The sequence below is a fragment of the Pan troglodytes genome, chromosome X (genome assembly GCF_028858775.2).
Source record: "Pan troglodytes isolate AG18354 chromosome X, NHGRI_mPanTro3-v2.0_pri, whole genome shotgun sequence".
Taxonomy (NCBI): domain Eukaryota; kingdom Metazoa; phylum Chordata; class Mammalia; order Primates; family Hominidae; genus Pan; species Pan troglodytes.
In genome coordinates this window covers 4,370,258-4,387,117 of record NC_072421.2, presented here as the reverse complement: position 1 = coordinate 4,387,117, position 16,860 = coordinate 4,370,258, and the positions used below count along the sequence as shown (strand labels likewise).

General features: G+C 45.8%; 1 protein-coding gene across 1 annotated transcript in view; it reads left to right on the top strand.

Moving 5' to 3' along the window:
* The window catches only part of LOC740134 (atherin-like), a 34,492-nt gene extending 18,014 nt beyond the window's left edge, over positions 1-16,478 (top strand). Inside the window, exons 3-4 of the mRNA XM_063804875.1 lie at positions 4,553-5,439; positions 16,225-16,478. Coding sequence (XP_063660945.1) covers positions 4,553-4,818 — 266 coding nt within the window. The 3' untranslated portion in view covers positions 4,819-5,439; positions 16,225-16,478. The remainder of the gene's footprint in view (positions 1-4,552; positions 5,440-16,224) is intronic.
* The last annotated feature ends 382 nt before the right edge of the window (positions 16,479-16,860 follow it).

The window sequence follows — 16,860 nt, the reverse complement described above, 5'->3', positions numbered from 1 at the left end:
TAAAACATGACCCAGATACCTTCTGATCAAGGCCTGAAAGCTAGTGATGAAGAACTAAATGTAGTTAGAGAAAGGGAGATTGTTTCTGGCCGAGGAAATCACAGGCAGCTTTGTTGAAGAAGTGGTATCTGAACTAGATTTGAAAGGGTGAGTCTGAGTTGAAAATGCAGAAGAGGAGAGGCAGGTTCTGGAGCAGGTGGTGGGGTGCATTTCAACAACCACAGCAGACTGCCCAGTGGTTCGCTGTGGGGGATGGTGTGGATCAGAAGCACAGACCAGTGGACACACTTGGGTCAGATGGAGGCCCCTGTCTCTCCCCATCTTCCCTCTTCCCACCCCCCAGAAATGTCCAGTTCCATCCAACATGCCAACCCCTTTTCATGCATCCATGCATGTACACATTTTTCTTTGTACTCAGAATGCCCTACCTGGCAAAAATTCCCAGCCTTCAAAATGCCCCTCAGAGATCACTGCTTCTGGGCTGTTCTGCCTCTTTATTGCACCTGTTGTACCATGATGACATTTTTCCCGTCTGCCTCACCTGTCTGCATTCCTTAGGGAAACTTGTCTGCCTTCGAAATCGTCAGCGGAGCTTTTGAAAGGGCAGATCGGGTCTCCGACCCAGGAGATCGATTCAGCAGGTCTGCGGGGACTAAGGCATGGCAGGGAAACTGCCCACCATCTCAACGGTGAGGCTAGGAGTTGGCTAGTGTGTATGTATTCCATCCAGAAATATTTAGTAAATGTTCGCCGAATGAAATAAAAACACACAAGAAAGCATGAAGCGTAATACCCACGGGGTAAGCCAGTCAGGACAGAGGATGAATACATTATTAGGCCGGCTTTGCTGCTGTGGTTATCCTAAAACAATAGGGTTTAGGTTGTGTGTCTGTGTGTATATGTATTTTGTTGTTGTTTTGGGGTTTTGTTGAGACAAGGTGTTGCATTCTCACCCAGGCTGGACTGATCACGGCTCACTACAGCCTCAAACTCCCAGACTCAAACGATCCTTCCCCCTCAGCCTCCCGAGTATCTGGGGCTACAGGCATGTACCATCAAGCCTAATTTTAAAATGTTTTGTAGGCGGGGCTCGGTGGCTCACCCCTGGAATCCCAGCACTTTGGGAGGCGGCGGCGGGTGGATCACCTGAGATCAGGAGTTTGAGGCCAGTCTGGCCAATGTGATGTAACCCCGTCTCTACTAAAAATACAAAAATTAGCCAGTCACGGTGGCGCATGCCTGCAATCCTAGCTACTAGCGAGGCCAAGTCAGGAAAATCGCTTGAACTCGGGAGGCAGAGGTTTCAGGGAGCCAAGAATGCACCACTGCAGTCCAGCCTAGGCAACAGTGAGACTCTTTGTTTTGGGTTTTTGTTTTTTTTTTAATGTTTTGTAGGGACAGGGTCTTGCTCTGTTGCCCAGGCTGGCCCTGAACTCCTGGCCTCAAGCAGTCCTCCCGCCTCAGCATCCCAAAGCACTGCTACTACAGGTGTGATTTGTGTTTGGCCCTTAGAGAGATATTCTATGTGATTGGTAGTAAAATGAAACAGACATTGTTCTTGAAGGATATGCACAGTCAATCTAGTTGTCATTTGATTTGCAAGTAGCCCAGGAATGGGGACTCCCAGGGTTGTGGTGCCACCTCGGTACACTTGACCTCTGTTATTTGTACTAGTGTATAACAAGAGCCAGACGAGAGACACACTCCAGCCTGATCTCAGTGAGGGTCTTTATTCTGTCCTGTTTGACATTTTTATTGACTTTCTACTGTTTGAGGGTCACACCAGAAGGTTGAGTCCAAAGAGGGCCAGTTGGTGGTCCCAAATAAGTGGTTCTCAACCGAGGGCAGTTTTGCCCCACAAGGGGCACTTGGCAATATCTTGTCAGGACTTGGGATCACTACTAGCATCTAGTGGGTAGAGGCAGAGATGCTGCTGGGCATCCTCCAGCCACCCATGTCAAAGGATTATGTTCTGAAATGTTGGTTGTGAAATCGTGCTCTGGATGACGAGGTTTGCCTCTTTTTCTCCCTGGAGGAAAATGCTCATTATTTCTGCTCTGTGAGGGCAGGAGCCTTGTTTCTTTTGCTTCCTGACCTTCTCCCCTAAGCTGTATGAGAACTGTTTCTCTGACACCTGTAGCAGTGTCTCATGCACATGGTCAGTACTCAATAAATATCTGTGGGATGTTGTCGAAGGTAGCTCTCCCCTTTGGTAGGTGTTTTGCTATTACAGACAGTGCTGCCTTGAACCTCATAGAACATAACATCTTTATGGCCATCTAAGTTTTTTTAATTTTGGAATCCAGGAAGTAGAATTACTGGGTCAAAAAGCACATGTATTTGAAATTTTGTTAGATATATTTGTAAAAAGTTGTTGAGGATATTCAGCCCGGCCGGGCACGGTGGCTCACGCCTGTAATTCCAGCACTTCGGGAGGCTGAGTGGGGCAGATCACTTGAGGTCAGGAGTTTGAGACCAGCCTGGACAACATGGTGAAACCCTGTCTCTACTAAAAATACAAAAATTAACCAGGCGTAGTGGCACGTGTCTGTAATCGCAGCTACCCGGGAGGCTGAGGCAGGAGAATCACTTGTACCTGGGAAGCGCAGGTTGCAGTGAGCTGAGATCATGCCATTGCACTCCAGCCTGGACAACAGAGCAAGACCTTCTCTCAAAAAAAAAAAAAAGAAAAAGATATTCAGCCCTACTCCTAGATACATGCCCCTGGAGAAACTCACACATGTACACACATACATCCGTGGAGATTCAGAGCAGACCTTAGAGCAGAAGGTTGGAAAGTACCCATCCATCAATAGGAGATTGGCAAACTCATACTGCAGAGAAAATCAACCCCTGAGAGCTACACATGTCAATGAGGGTAAAATTCACAAAGCAAAATGGAGTAAAGAAACCTGAAAAAAGCCCTATCAAGTTGCAGGAGATGATATCATTTCTATACAGTTTTAAAGCATTTCAGAACTGAACTGTATATTTTTAGAAATATCTGCATATGCCATGTAAATATTTAAAAAGCATAAGAATGCTGAACAGCACATTCAGGACAGGGTGAAGAAACGGGCGTGCAGGTTGGGCAGGAGGATCCTGGGTAACATTGTCCTTTATGGCTTTTTTGTGGCTTCTAGAATTTCATTAGAAACTTTTTTAAAAACATGGTCCCACATTATGAATTACATCTGATTTTAGAGTACTAAAAACTCCAAGCAAAAACACATGGGTGAAACTGTTAAGAAGGTTCTTATTATCTCTTAATTCATCATGAAATCAACTTAGTGGATTATGACTAGTATTTTTTTTAAAGTGATGTAGATTAGGGTCAGTGCGGTAGCTCACACCTGTAATCCCAGCACTTTGGGAGGTTGAGGCGGGCGGGTCACTTGAGTTCAGGAGTTTGACACCAGCCTGTCCAACATGGTGAAACCCCGTCTCTACAGAAAATACAAAAATTAGCCAGGCATGGTGGCATGTGCCTGTAATCCCAGCTATACAGGAGGCAGAAGCAGGAGAATCACTCAAACCTGGGAGGCGGAGGTTGCCGTGAGCTAAGATCGCGCCACTGCACTCCAGCCTGGGCGACAGAGTGAGACCGTCTCCAAAAAAAAAAAAAAAAAAAAAGGTGATGTAGAAATGAAGAATAGATACAATCAGCAGGCATTTACATAGGAATGCTAAGTAGTTCCATCAGCTTTTCATTTATGTATGCAAATATTTATATACATGCATACTAGGTCATAATGTAAAATGTGTCACTGTGGTCTGTTTTTGTTTTTTGTTTGTTTTTGAGACTGAGTCTAGCTCTGTCACCCAGGCTGGAGTGCAGTGGCAGGATCTCAGCTCACTGCAGCCTCTCCGCCTCCCAGGCTCAAACAATTCTCCTGCCTCAGCCTCCCAAGTAGCTGGGAGTACAGGAATGTGCCACCACACCCGGCTAACTTTTGTATTTTTAGTATAGATGGGGTTTCACCATGTTGACCAAGCTGGTCTGGAACTCCTGGCCTCAAGTGATTCGGCCTCCCACAGTGCTGGGATTACAGGTGTGAGCCACCGTGCCCGGCCATTTTGTTTGTTTTTTGAGATGGAGTCTCGCTCTGTCACCCAGGCTGGAGTGCAGTGGCGCGATCTTGGCTCACTGCAACCTCGTCCTCCCAGGTTCAAGCGATTCTCATGCCTCAGCCTCCAAAGTAGCTGGGATTACAGGTGTGCACCACCACACCCTGCTAATTTTTGTATCCTTAGTAGAGAAGGGGTTTCACCATGTTGGCCTGGCTGGTCTTGAACTCCTGACCTCAAGTGATCTGCCCACCTTGGCCTCCCGAAGTGCTGGGATTACAGGTGTGAGCCACTGCGCCCGGCCTGTATCACTGTGGTTTCTGGTCAGAAAGGTCTGAAAAACAGTTAATACAAACACATTACATAAATTGTATATGTAAGACGTAATTTAGAAAAAATGTCAGTAGTGGATTTACTATGAGAGCAAAATTGCAGACATGTTGATAAGCACAATGCTTCTTTTCCCTTTCTTGTCTTTCTGTAGGAAAGCAACTAGAAGCCATTTGTGTCAAGGTAACGTCTGGAGAAACAAAAGGTCAGGAACGGCCAACGTCCCTACTGGCCACAGTCCAGCCCCAATCTGCAAGACAGAGCCAGCCGCCCCGGGGGAATTCCCGCCTGGTGGGACTCCACGTCACCAGCCCCCAGCTGCTCAGGGTACAGCCCCTCGTGAGAACCGAGCCACGGTCATGTTTCCTACATCAATCTCCTGCTCAGGGGTTTGTACAGAGACCACTGCCAGCCCTCTAGGTGGTCCCTGCAAAGAGAGTCCCAGCCCCTAAGGCTCCAAATGGACAGGGCACCACGTTGACCCCTTTGTCGGCCTCCAGTTCGCCGACTGTAACATGTTTCATCCAGTTCAGGACGTTTATTTATTTCCAACTTGCATACAAAACATACTGAGAAACTAAAACCATCGTTAAAAGTGAAGACATGTTGAGACAGGTATCTCGACCTGCCAAGTATAAAGCTAAAGCTGAGTTCATAAAAAGGGATGATTTGGCCGACGGTCATCTGCCAGATTCTGATGATTATTCAGAACTCAGTGTGGAAGAAGATCAGAGGGAGAGGCAGGCGCTCTTTGACTTATCAAGCTGCTCCCTGAGGCCCAAAAGCTTCAAGTGTCAGACTTGTAAAAAGTCATATATAGGGAAGTGGGGACTGGCCCAGCATTTTAAACTTAATCCAGGCCATGGCCAGCTGGACCCTGAGATGGTGCTATCTGAGAAAGCCAATGGGAACAACCTCCGGGGGTGCACAGAGGAAAGGACGCTCAGCCTAACCTTCCCGGGGCTGTCCATGCCAGCGGCTCCGCGTGAGGGAGGGGCCCGCTCCTGCTTGGTGAGAGAGTCAGCACGCGGTGGCCTGCAGGTAATGTTTGCATCTGGGTGTCGTTTTCGGCCATTCTCACACTGTTTAAAGAAATACTTGAGACCAGGTATTTTATAAAGAAAAGAGGTTTAATTGGCTCACAGTTCCACAGGCTGTACAGGAAGCATGGTGCTGGCATCTGCTCAGCTTCTGGGGATGCTTCAGAATCAGTCACGGTGAAGGCAGAGTGGGAGCAGGCATGTCACATGGCCACAGCAGGGACAAGGGGCCGGGGTAGGTGCTGCACACTTTTTTTTTTCCTTTTTTTTTTTTTTTTTTTTTGAGACGGAGTCTCGCTCTGTAGCCTAGGCTGGAGTACAGTGGCGTGATCTCGGCTCACTGCAAGCTCCGCCTCCTGGTTTCACGCCATTCTCCTGCCTCAGCCTCCCGAGTAGCTGGGACTACAGGCGCCTGCCACCACGCCTGGCAATTTTTTCTATTTTTAGTAGATACGGGGTTTCATCGTGTTAGCCAGGATGGTCTCGATCTCCTGACCTCATGATCCACCCACCTCAGCCTTCCAAAGTGCTGGGATTACAGGCGTGAGCCACCGTGCCCGGCAGGTGCCACACACTTTTAAACAACCAGCTATCATGAGAACAGCACCAAGGGGATGGTGCTAAACCAATGAGAGATTGGGTGGGGACAGATTCAAACCATATCAGTCCTTATTCCTGCCTCTGCCTGCCCATCATCCTTAAGTTGACCTTTACAATGTCTGATGGGGACTCAGGCGAAGGCTCAGGCAGAACCAGAATCATTCTTGTGGAGGATCTGAGACCCCTCATGTTGTCTGCACTGCTGCTGAACAGGCTGGAAGATGCATGTCTGTGTGTCGGCATGATTTAGTGAGCAAATCTGATGGGAACGCAGCCGTTTCTTTAGGTTTGGTCAGTAAAACCAATGGCAGTGCACTCTTGGCTGACGCTGCCATTACAGAGGGTGATGTTGAGAAAGGCAGTCCCTGGGGATGCTTCTGGTGTGTCAATAGCCTCTGGCTGCTTAGCGTGTCCTCTCCCTCCTGCCCCTTCTGAAACTCCCGATAAAGCAGGTGTGAGTCGCTGTAAGTTTGCATTATCACATCAAAATTTTTTTTCCAACATATTTTATTGTAGTAAAATATACATAGCATAACATTTACCATCTTAGCCATATGTAGGTGTGTGGTTCAGGGGCACTAAATACATTCACGTTGTACAGCCATCACCCCCACACATCTCCAGAACTCTTTTCATCTTGTACAACTAAAACTCTGAGCTTCAAGTTGGGGTAAGCGGGTCGGGGGGGGACTAAAACTGCCCCCATAAACACCAACTCTCCATTCCCTTTTTCCCCAACCCTGGCAGCCACTATTCTACTTTCTGTCTCTATGATTTTGACTACACTGCTTTCTTCACAGAAGTGGAATCACAGAATATTTGTCTTTCTGTGACTGGCTTATTTCACCTAGCACAGTATTCTCAAGGTTCATGTTGTAGAAAGTGTCTGAATGTCCTTTAAGGCGGAGTAAAGTTTCACTGTGCATACCACATTTTGCTCATTCATTCATCTTTCAATGGACACTTGGGTTGCTTCCACCTTTTAGCTATTATGAATAATGCTGCTGTGAACACGGGTGTTCAATTACCTCCTTGAGACCCTCCTTTCAATTTTTTGGGGTATATATCCAGAAGTAGGATTGCTAGATTTTAAGTGGAATTTTCATTTTCATTAGTTCCTTTTCAGACTGTTCATTGTTTGTTAGTATTTAGAAATGCAGCTGATTTTTCTGTATTGACTTTTTTTTTTTCAGTCTCACTCTGTCGCCCAGGCTGGAGTACAGTGGCGCAGTCTGAGTTCACTACAACCTCCACCTCCCAGGTTCAAGTGATTCTCCTGCCTCAACCTCCCAAGTAGCTGGGACTACAGTCACGTACCACCAGTAATTTTTTATATTTTTAGCAGAAACGGGGTTTCACCACGTTGGCCAGGCTGGTCTTGAACTCTTGACCTCAAGTGATCCATTCACCTTGGCCTCCCAAAGTGCTGGGATTACAGGTGTGAGCCACCGCACCTGGCCTGTGTATTTACCTTGTATGCTACTACATTGCTGATTTCATTTATTAGTTTTTTTTTTTTAATTCTTTTTTAAAAAAGAAAAAAGAGACAGAGTCTCGCTCTCTTGCTCTGTCGCCCAGGCTGGAGTGCAGTGGCACAATCTTGGCTCACTGCAACCTCTGCCTCCAGGGTTCAAGTGATTCTTGTGCCTCAGCCTCCCAAGTAGCTGGGACCACAGGTGCCCACCAACATGCCTGGCTAATTTTTGTATTTTTTTGTAGAGATGGGGTTTTGCCAGGTTTTGCCATGTTGGTGAGGCTGGTCTCGAACTCCTGACCTCAAGTGATCTCCACACCTCTGACTCCCAAAGTGCTGGGATCATAGGCACAAGCCACCATGCCTGGCCTCATTTATTAGTTCTAACGTGTGTGTGTGCACACACGCTCTTTAGGCGTTTCTACTTATAAGATCCTATCTGCAAATAGAGATAATTTTACTTCTTTCTTTTCAATTTTGATGCCTTTTATTTCTTTTTCTTGCCTAAGTGTGCCGGTTAGAACTTCTAGCACTGTGTTGCATGCAAGTAATGAATGCAGACATCCTTGTCTTGTTCCTAATTTTAGAGGAAAAGCTTTCAGTTTTCACCATTGAGTGTGATGTGGCTTTTTCATATATGACTTTTATTATGTTGAGGTAGTTTTCTCTATTCTTAGTTTGCTGAATGTTTTTAATCATGAAAGCATGTTGAATTTTGTCAGTGCTTTTTCTCCATTAACTGAAAAAACCATACATTTTTGGAAATGGAAATGCAGCCACAAATAATGGCCAGCCTGGGCTCTCCTGGTGCCCACTTGCCCCAGCCGGCCTCTTACACCCCGGGCTCTGCTCCGCTCTGAGGCTGCAGCCCAGACTGCCTGTGCCCCACACTTACCATGGATGCAGGGTCAGTGCGCCCCTCTGGAGCTGACAGCCCAGCCTGTGCCCAGGACCTTTCTGCCTTCCCTTCCCGCCCTGTCCTGAGAGCTCACCATGCCCTCTGTGGCCCCGACCCCAAGGCTTGTTTGTTTCTTGGCCTGCTCCTCCCTGCCCTGCGCCATACGGAACACACAGTAGGTGCTCACTGGGGAGTGAAGGAAACACCCACCACTGAGTGGCTGCTCAGGGGCTGAGAACCGAAACTTTGTTTAGGTTTTCTTCTGTATTTTCCTTGCCTCAGGTTTAAACTTTTTTCTTAATCTTTATCTTCACAAAGGTTGAAAAAGATCATCTAGCAAAGCCTTTTTTCCCAGCTACATATAAGGAATTTGAAAGTCGCATAAAATGGTTAAGAAAATGTGCCAAGATTACCTCAGTAATTCTGGTCTGTGTTCTCAGGAGACCCTGGAAATAAACAATGGTAAGGTACAATCTCCCATGGCAGAAAGAGTTTCACTCAGAGTTAGCCAAAACAAGGGCCAGGTGCAGTGGCTTACACTTGTAATCCCAGCACTCTGAGAGGCTGAGGCAGATGTATCACTTGAGGTCAGGGGTTCAAGACCAGCCTGGCCAACATGACAAAACCCTAATACAAAAATTAGCTGGACATGGTGGTACATGCCTCTAATTCCAGTTATTCAGGAGGCTGAGACACAAGAATTCATTTGAACCTGGGAGGCGAAGGTTGCAGTGAGCTGAGATTGTACCACTGCACTCCAGCATATGCCACAGAACGAGACTGTCTCAAAAAAAAAAGTCCATGAATGAAGGAGAATGTTTTTAGTAATGATATTTTCCTAGTCAGCCTCATTTTAGCTTCTTCCCATCAAGTGAAATTTTTTTTTCTTAAAGCAATAAATGCGACCGGGCGCGGTGGCTCACGCCTGTAATCGCAGCACTTTGGGAGGCCAAGGCAGGTGGATCACAAGGTCAGGAGATCAAGACCATCCTCCTGGCTAACAAGGTGAAACCCTGTCTCGTCTCTACTAAAAAAAATACAAAAAATTAGCCGGGCGTGGTGGCATGTACCTGTAGTCCCAGCTACTCAGGAGGCTGAGGCAGGAAAATCGCTTGAACCCAGGAAGTGGAGGTTGCAGTGAGCCAAGATCATACCACTGCACTCCAGCCTGGGCGACAGAGGGAGACTCCGTCTCAAAAAGAAAAAAAGCAATAAATGCTCTTCCAGAAAACTCAAAAATGAAGATAAGCTAAAAGAAAATGGAAAGCACCAGAATACCAGAATCTTTCCACTCACTGATGATCAGAGTTAATACCTCAGGTACCCTTTTCGTCTTTCTGTTTTTGAGACAAGGTTTCACTCTGACTCTCAGGCTGAAGTACAGTGGTGCAAATACAGCTCACTGTGGCCTCGATTTCCCAGGCTCAAGCAATCCTCCCTTCTGGGCCTCCCAAAGTGCTGGAATTATAGGCATGAACCACTACACCCAGCCCTGTTTTCTTCTTTACGTGGGTTTTTGGGGATGGGTTATATAGGAGCCATTTCATTATTGTTTGTGGTTTTTCTGACACAATTCTCATTTCAGTGTCACTGTTATCATCAAACTGCTTTTAGCTACATTGGATTTTTTGGGGTTTTTTGCATAGAGTCTCGCTCTGTCGCCCAGGCTGGAGTGCAGTGGTGCAATCTCGGTTCACTGCAACCTCGGCCTCCCGAGTTCAAGCGATTCTCCCACCTCAGCCTCCCCAGTAGCTGGGATTACAGGCACCCGCTACCATGCCCGGCTAATTTTTGTATTTTTAGTAGAGATGGGGTTTCACCATGTTGTCCAGGCTGGTCTTGAACTCCTGATCTCAACTGATCCACTTGCCTTGGCCTCCCAAAGTGCTGGGATTACAGGTGTGAGCCACTGCGCCCAGCCCCTGCTGCGCTTTAAGCAGAGAGAAAAACACTGTAGTCATAAGAACTATTAAATACAGTACATAATTTTAAAACATTTTTGAAACACAGAAAACACATACTTTTTTGATCTCAGGAAGGAGGAGGAGTTAGTAGGGGAGGCTTGCACCCATCCATGCTTCTGAGCGTGCACTCACACATGCATGCACACTACCACTCATTCACATACACTCACACACACTTGCACTCATGCCCTTTACACTGTGCACATTCAGATCCACACCATGTACACTCATACACTGGCAAACCCACACATGCATCACACCCCTACACTTGCACTGTCACATGCACATACACTTAAGCACGTTCACACCCTCATGGTTACACTCACACGCACAGCCTCACATATGCACACTCACTCAACACTCATACATACACATTTACATGCTCTCATTTATACACACTGATACATCCACACACCATCACACTACACACACTTTTACATGCTTTCACACATACCCGTTGGATATGGACACACCCACAAGCACTCATTCCCACACATGCTTGCACTGCACACACTGACACACTACATGCCTTCATAGTTGACACACACTTCCATGCACATTCACTCACCTTTTTGCACACTCATTCACACTCCCATCACAACACTGACACACTTCTGCCTGTCCTCACACGCCTACACACTTGCCACACAGACACACTGACAGTGTTCCATGCACACTCACACATCCTGCACATTCAGTCACTAACTTACCCTCATGAGCACACACACACACACAGGCTTTCAAATGCACTCATCCACAGACACATATTCTCATATGCATACGCACTTGCACACACACCCTCGCACGCTTGTTCACACTCCCTGACATGCAGTCACACTAGCCATCACTCGTGCTCACACGCATACACACTCACACCCCCTTTGCACACACACTTCCCCCACCCACTCACCCCAAGCCCACCTGACAGGTGACACACTTTACCTGCGGGCTGGGATGGCTGGTCCTCTGCCTGGGCTTTGAGGTTCCTTGGGGGCAGCGGCTCATGCTGGTTTTCCCACTGCAGTGTCTTCTGTGGCTTCAGCGTCACCTAGTGCAGGCTGCCATTCAACAAACGCATTGTCAACAGTCAACCAAAAGAAACCCATTGGCCACCATACCCTGAGGACTAACCCTGACACAGATGCCCTTCCAGATGCCCTCAATAGTCTAACTGATTCCATCGCCCCAGCCTTGGGGGAGAAGCACTGCTGCCTATGCACTCCATTTACAGGTGAGACTGGGAGAGGTTTAGGGAGTGGCCAAGTCCCCTGCCTACACAGCTGCCTCCCAATCTATCTTCTCACCCTCCCCCTTCTCAGGCTAAAATCACACTCGATGTTTTTATGGGATCATTTGATCTGGACATTGTCAAAGAAAAAATTGCACCAGACAAGTTAAACCTTCAAGGAAGGACTCAGTCAGGACTACTGCAATACGGAAGAGAGGAGCTTAACTTCATTGAAACAAAAGGCTGGAGAGTTTTTAAGTGCCGGGGTGAGATGCTGAGAAGGAACTGGAGACATCAGGAAGAGGTTAGGAAATGCCGTAAAGCTATCTGCGTTGGCTCATTGGAATTTTTCAAAACTGGGAATCTGCCCTTCTACAAAAACTGAGACACAGATGTATCATCTCCTTCAATAATTGCATTTTAAAGGGATGGCTCTGAAGTCTTGAGAAAGGCATTCCTGGGTTGCAAAACTGGGAGGAGGCTAGAAGAAAATTTGGGAGATTTGCCTCTCAAAGAGGTAGAGAAAGAACTCACAATTGCAAGTTTCCTAAAATAAATCCTCCGTGAAAAAAGGAGGCCTGATGGATGGAACTGGAGGTCATTATGTTAAGTGAAATAAGCCAGGCACAGAAGAAAAATACTGCGTGTTCTCACTCACATGTGGGAGCTTAAAACCTGGATCTCATGGAGATAGAGAGTAGATTGGTAGCTACCAGAGGCTGGGAAGGGAGATAAAAATAGTTTGATTAATGGGTACAAGTAAGTAGGGGTTTTTGTTTTTTTTGGAGACAGAATTCTGCTCTGTTGCCCAGACTGGAGTACAATGATACAATCGTAGCTCATAGTAACCTGGAACTCCTGAGCTCAAGTGATCCTACCACCTCAGCCTCCCCAGTAGCTGGGACTACAGGTGCGTGTCACCATGCCAGGCCGATTTTTGTATTTTTTGTAGAGACAGGGTCTCACTAGATTGCCCAGGCTGGTCTCAAACTCCTGGGCTCAAGCAATCCTCCTGCCTTGCAAATACAGAGTTTGATAAAAGAAATAAGACCTACTGTTCAATAAATCAGCAGGGTGACTGTAGTTTACAGTAATCTATTGTACATTTCAAAATAGCTAAAGATAAGAATTTAAATGTTTCTAGCTTAACGAAAAGGCAAATATGTAGGGTGATGAATATCTTGATCACAATGATGTGATCTTTACAAATTGTGAGTGTATTTAGTAATCACATGTACCCCCAACATATGTGCATCAATTATGTATCAAAAAAATTAAAACTAAAAAATAGACAAGGAGGTTAGGAGGAAAACTGTGTAACACTCAGTCAAGCTGAGGGAAACGTGAAGGCTGTCTTAGTCAACAGATTTGCCTTTTTCCCTTTAATCTGCTAATTATCAATTGATATGGTTTGGCTCTGTGTCTCCACCCAGATCTCACCTTGAATTGTAATAATCCTCACATGTGGTGGAAGGGAACTGGTGGGAGCTAACTGAATTATGGGGGTGGGTTTTTCCCATGCTGTTCTTGTGATAAGTGAATGAGTCTCAGAAGATGGTTCTATAAAGGGCAGCTCCCCCTGCACATATTCTCCTGCCTACCACCATGTAAGACGTGACTTTGCTCCTCCTTTGCCTTCTGCCATGATTGTGAGGCCTCCCCAGCCATGTGGAACTGTGGATCCATTAAACCTCTTTCCTTTATAAATTACCCAGTATTAGGTATGTGTTTATTAGCAGCATTGAGAACAGACTAATACATCAATAACTCCCTTTGAGGACATTTTAGCTGTTTGGAAATGTCTGCTCCTATCTTGTTTTTTTTTGTTTGTTTTTGTTTTTGTTTTTTTGGGACAAGGTATCACTCTGTCACCCAGGCTGGAGTGCAGTGGCACGATCTTGAAACTCTCAATATAAATGCCTAAGGTGCAACACTTGGCAGATAAGAAGCCATATGCAGACACATTCTTTTAAAATAACACATCATTATTTGGTTCTTTCTCATGTGAGAGTTGGATGACTCAGAGCCAACATAAATTCCAAGTGGTATGCAGAAAACCAATGCATAGCTGGAGAGGGTAAGGAAGGTTAGTATCTGCAGTAAGGCTGAGTCGATGCAAACGGCCACACAGTCATGGATTCACAATGATCTGGGTCTCCATCATCCTGCAATCCAACACCTTGCACAGCCTTCAAACACCAGCTGGGAATTCAAAAGTGGCATGTGCGGTAGCAGGAGATCTGTTCACCCTCTTATTTCCTCTCATCCCCATGTAGCAATCTGGTACAATCACAGCTCACAGCAACCTCAAACTCCTGGACTCAAGTGATCCTACCTCCTCAGCCTCCCTAGTAGCTGGGACTACAGGTGTGTGCCACCCTGCCAGGCTGATTTTTGTAGAAACAGAGTCTCACTAGGTTGCCCAGGTTAGTCTCGAACTTCTGGGCTCAAGCAATCCTCCCGCCTTGCAAATACAGAGTTTGATAAAAGACCTCCTGAGGTCCTACAGAGAGAAGTCTTTAAGCTCCAGGGCAGAGACAATTTGCATTTTTCTCACCACCCAGGGAATGCTAACTGGGCAGCCCAGGGTACCCGGGAGCTCAGGCCATCCAGTGTCCTTTGAGATGTTAGGAGGAAGCAGAACAGCCAGCTGCCAAATGAAACACGGCAAAATGCTCACCCTTCAAGGGTCTGCTTTTGTTTTTTGTTTTTTGAGACAGTCTCACTCTGTCGCCCAGGCTGGAGTGCGGTGGTACAATTTTGGCTCACTGCAACCACCACCTATTGGATTCAAGCAATTCTCCTACCTCAGCCTTCCAAGTAGCTGGGACTACAGGCACGCACCACCACAGTCGGTTAATTTTTGTTTTTCGTTTTTTTGGTAGAGACGGGGTTTCACCATGTTGGCCAGGCTGGTCTCAAACTCCTGACCTCAAGTGATCTGCCTGCCTCAGCCTCCTAAAGTGCTGGGATTACAGGCATGAGCCACCGCGCCCGGCCTCCCTCAAGGGTCTGAATCCAGCCAGTGTCCTACGTCATACCTGCTTCAGCCTATGCAATGGAGAGAGCCTGAGATTTTATTTCAATAAGAAAATCTACTGAGTTGCATTACATCAAACTAAAAGGGAGAAACACAAATATAAGAAATAAAAATCCAGAAATTCCAATACTAGGCAACCCTCCAAAATGTGGCAAAGCTCTGTGTATATTAAAAATGTATTGAGTCCGGGCACGGTGGCTCACGCCTGTAATCTCTGCACTTTGGGAGGTTGAGGCAGGTGATGACTTGAGGTTAGGAGTTCAAGACCAGCCTGGACAACATGGTGAAACCCCATCTCTATTAAAAAGAAAAAAAAAATTAGCCGGGCATGGCGGCAGGAGACTATAATCCCAGCTATTTGGGAGATTGAACCCAGAAAGCGGAGGTTGCAGTGAGCCAAGATCACTTCACTGCACTCCAGCCTGGGCGACAGAGTGAGACTCTGTCTCAAAAAAAAAAAAAAAAAGAAAAAAGAAAAAAAGCATTGAAACATGCGACATCCACCTTTTTGTAATAGTTCCCATAGCCTACACAAATGCATATGAAATGCTTAATATTTTGCTTGCACTATTCTTTTCTGCTGGAAGGGTGGTTCTGACTAAAAAATTTTACTTTCCCATTCTTTGCTTTTTCATTAATGCTATTTTCTTTGCCCCAGGGTTATAGAGTGGAAAGTCCCACAATCTTTTTCTTCTCTATTTTCAGGTAGATGCATTTTATTACTATATTCTATCTATCCATTTATTCCATCTATCCCATTTATCATCTACCTACCTATTATTATCTATCATCTATGTATTCCATCTACCTGTCATTGATCTATCTATCATCTACCAATGTACATTTTTGTCTTGTAGAAAAACGTTGACCTCTTGGTGAGAATGTAAAGAAGGGAACGCTTGCTTATACACTGTTGGTGAGAATGTAAAATTGTACAATCTCTATAGAAAACAGTATGTAGATTTCTCAGAGAACTAAAAATAGATCTACCCTTTGACCCAGCAACTCCAGTAATGGTTATCTACCCAAAGGAAAGAAATTATCAGAATAGACACCTACACTTATATTTTTATTACAGCACAATTCACAATAGCAAAATCATGGAATGAACCTGAATGTTCATTGGATGAAGAAAATGTGGTATACACACACCAAGGAATACTATGCATCTATAAAAAAGAATGAAACTATATCTTTTGCAGCAACATAAATGGAGCTGCGGGTCAATATCCTAAGTGAAATAACTCAAACAGAAAATCAAATACCACATGTCCTCGCTTATAAGTGGGAGTTAAAAAAATGGGTACACATGGACCTATAGAATGACATTAACAGACACAGGACACCTTAAAAAGGGGGAAGGTGGGAGGGGATGAGGGTGGAAAAATTACCTATCTATCTGGTATTATGTTCACTGTTTAGGGGACAGAAGGCCAATCCCCACCACTAGGCAATATATCCACGTAACAAACCTGCACCCTTATGCCCTGAATCTATTTGTTTTTCAACATTGACTTCCATGGTCACTATTTGTGAAATCACTCCTCATGAACCAGGACTTGCATGTTTTTTTGTTTCTCAGGTGAACTGTCACCCCTACAACTCAGCTTGCAACCAGCCCTGGCCACCACCAGTTTCCCCACACTGAGCTGAATATTGGACATGCCCATCTTAGGCATTCCAGCCCATTCTGAAATTCCACATCGATTCACCCGACAAAGTCTGAAGTTCCAGGGCAATTTATCTGGAAAAGCTCACCTGGAATCACGTGTCATTTCAACCAACAACTGTTGAAGAGGACGTGGCATTAAAACCAAGGGTATCAATTATTTATAAGGGCTGTGTGCTGGTTGGTCCAAGCATCTCTCCTTCATGCCATCACTCCTTTCAAGAGCTGCCTCTGTTTTCTAATTTAGCACAGGAATTTAGATGCCCCTAAATAAGTAGGCATCCAGTATCTGCCCACACCAGTTTTTGTAAGAGTACATATGGAGACACTGCCACCACCCCTGCTCTCCTACTGCATACCCCACCATGCCAAAGCATGGTGGCTCACACCTGTAATCCCAGTGCTTTGGGAGGCCAAAGAGGAGGAACACTTGAGATCAGAGGTCTGAGACGAGCCTGGGCAACATAGTGAAACCTCATTTCTACAAATAAGTTAGAATATATATATGTAGGGCATAGTGGCACACACCTGTGGTTTCAGCTTTTCAGC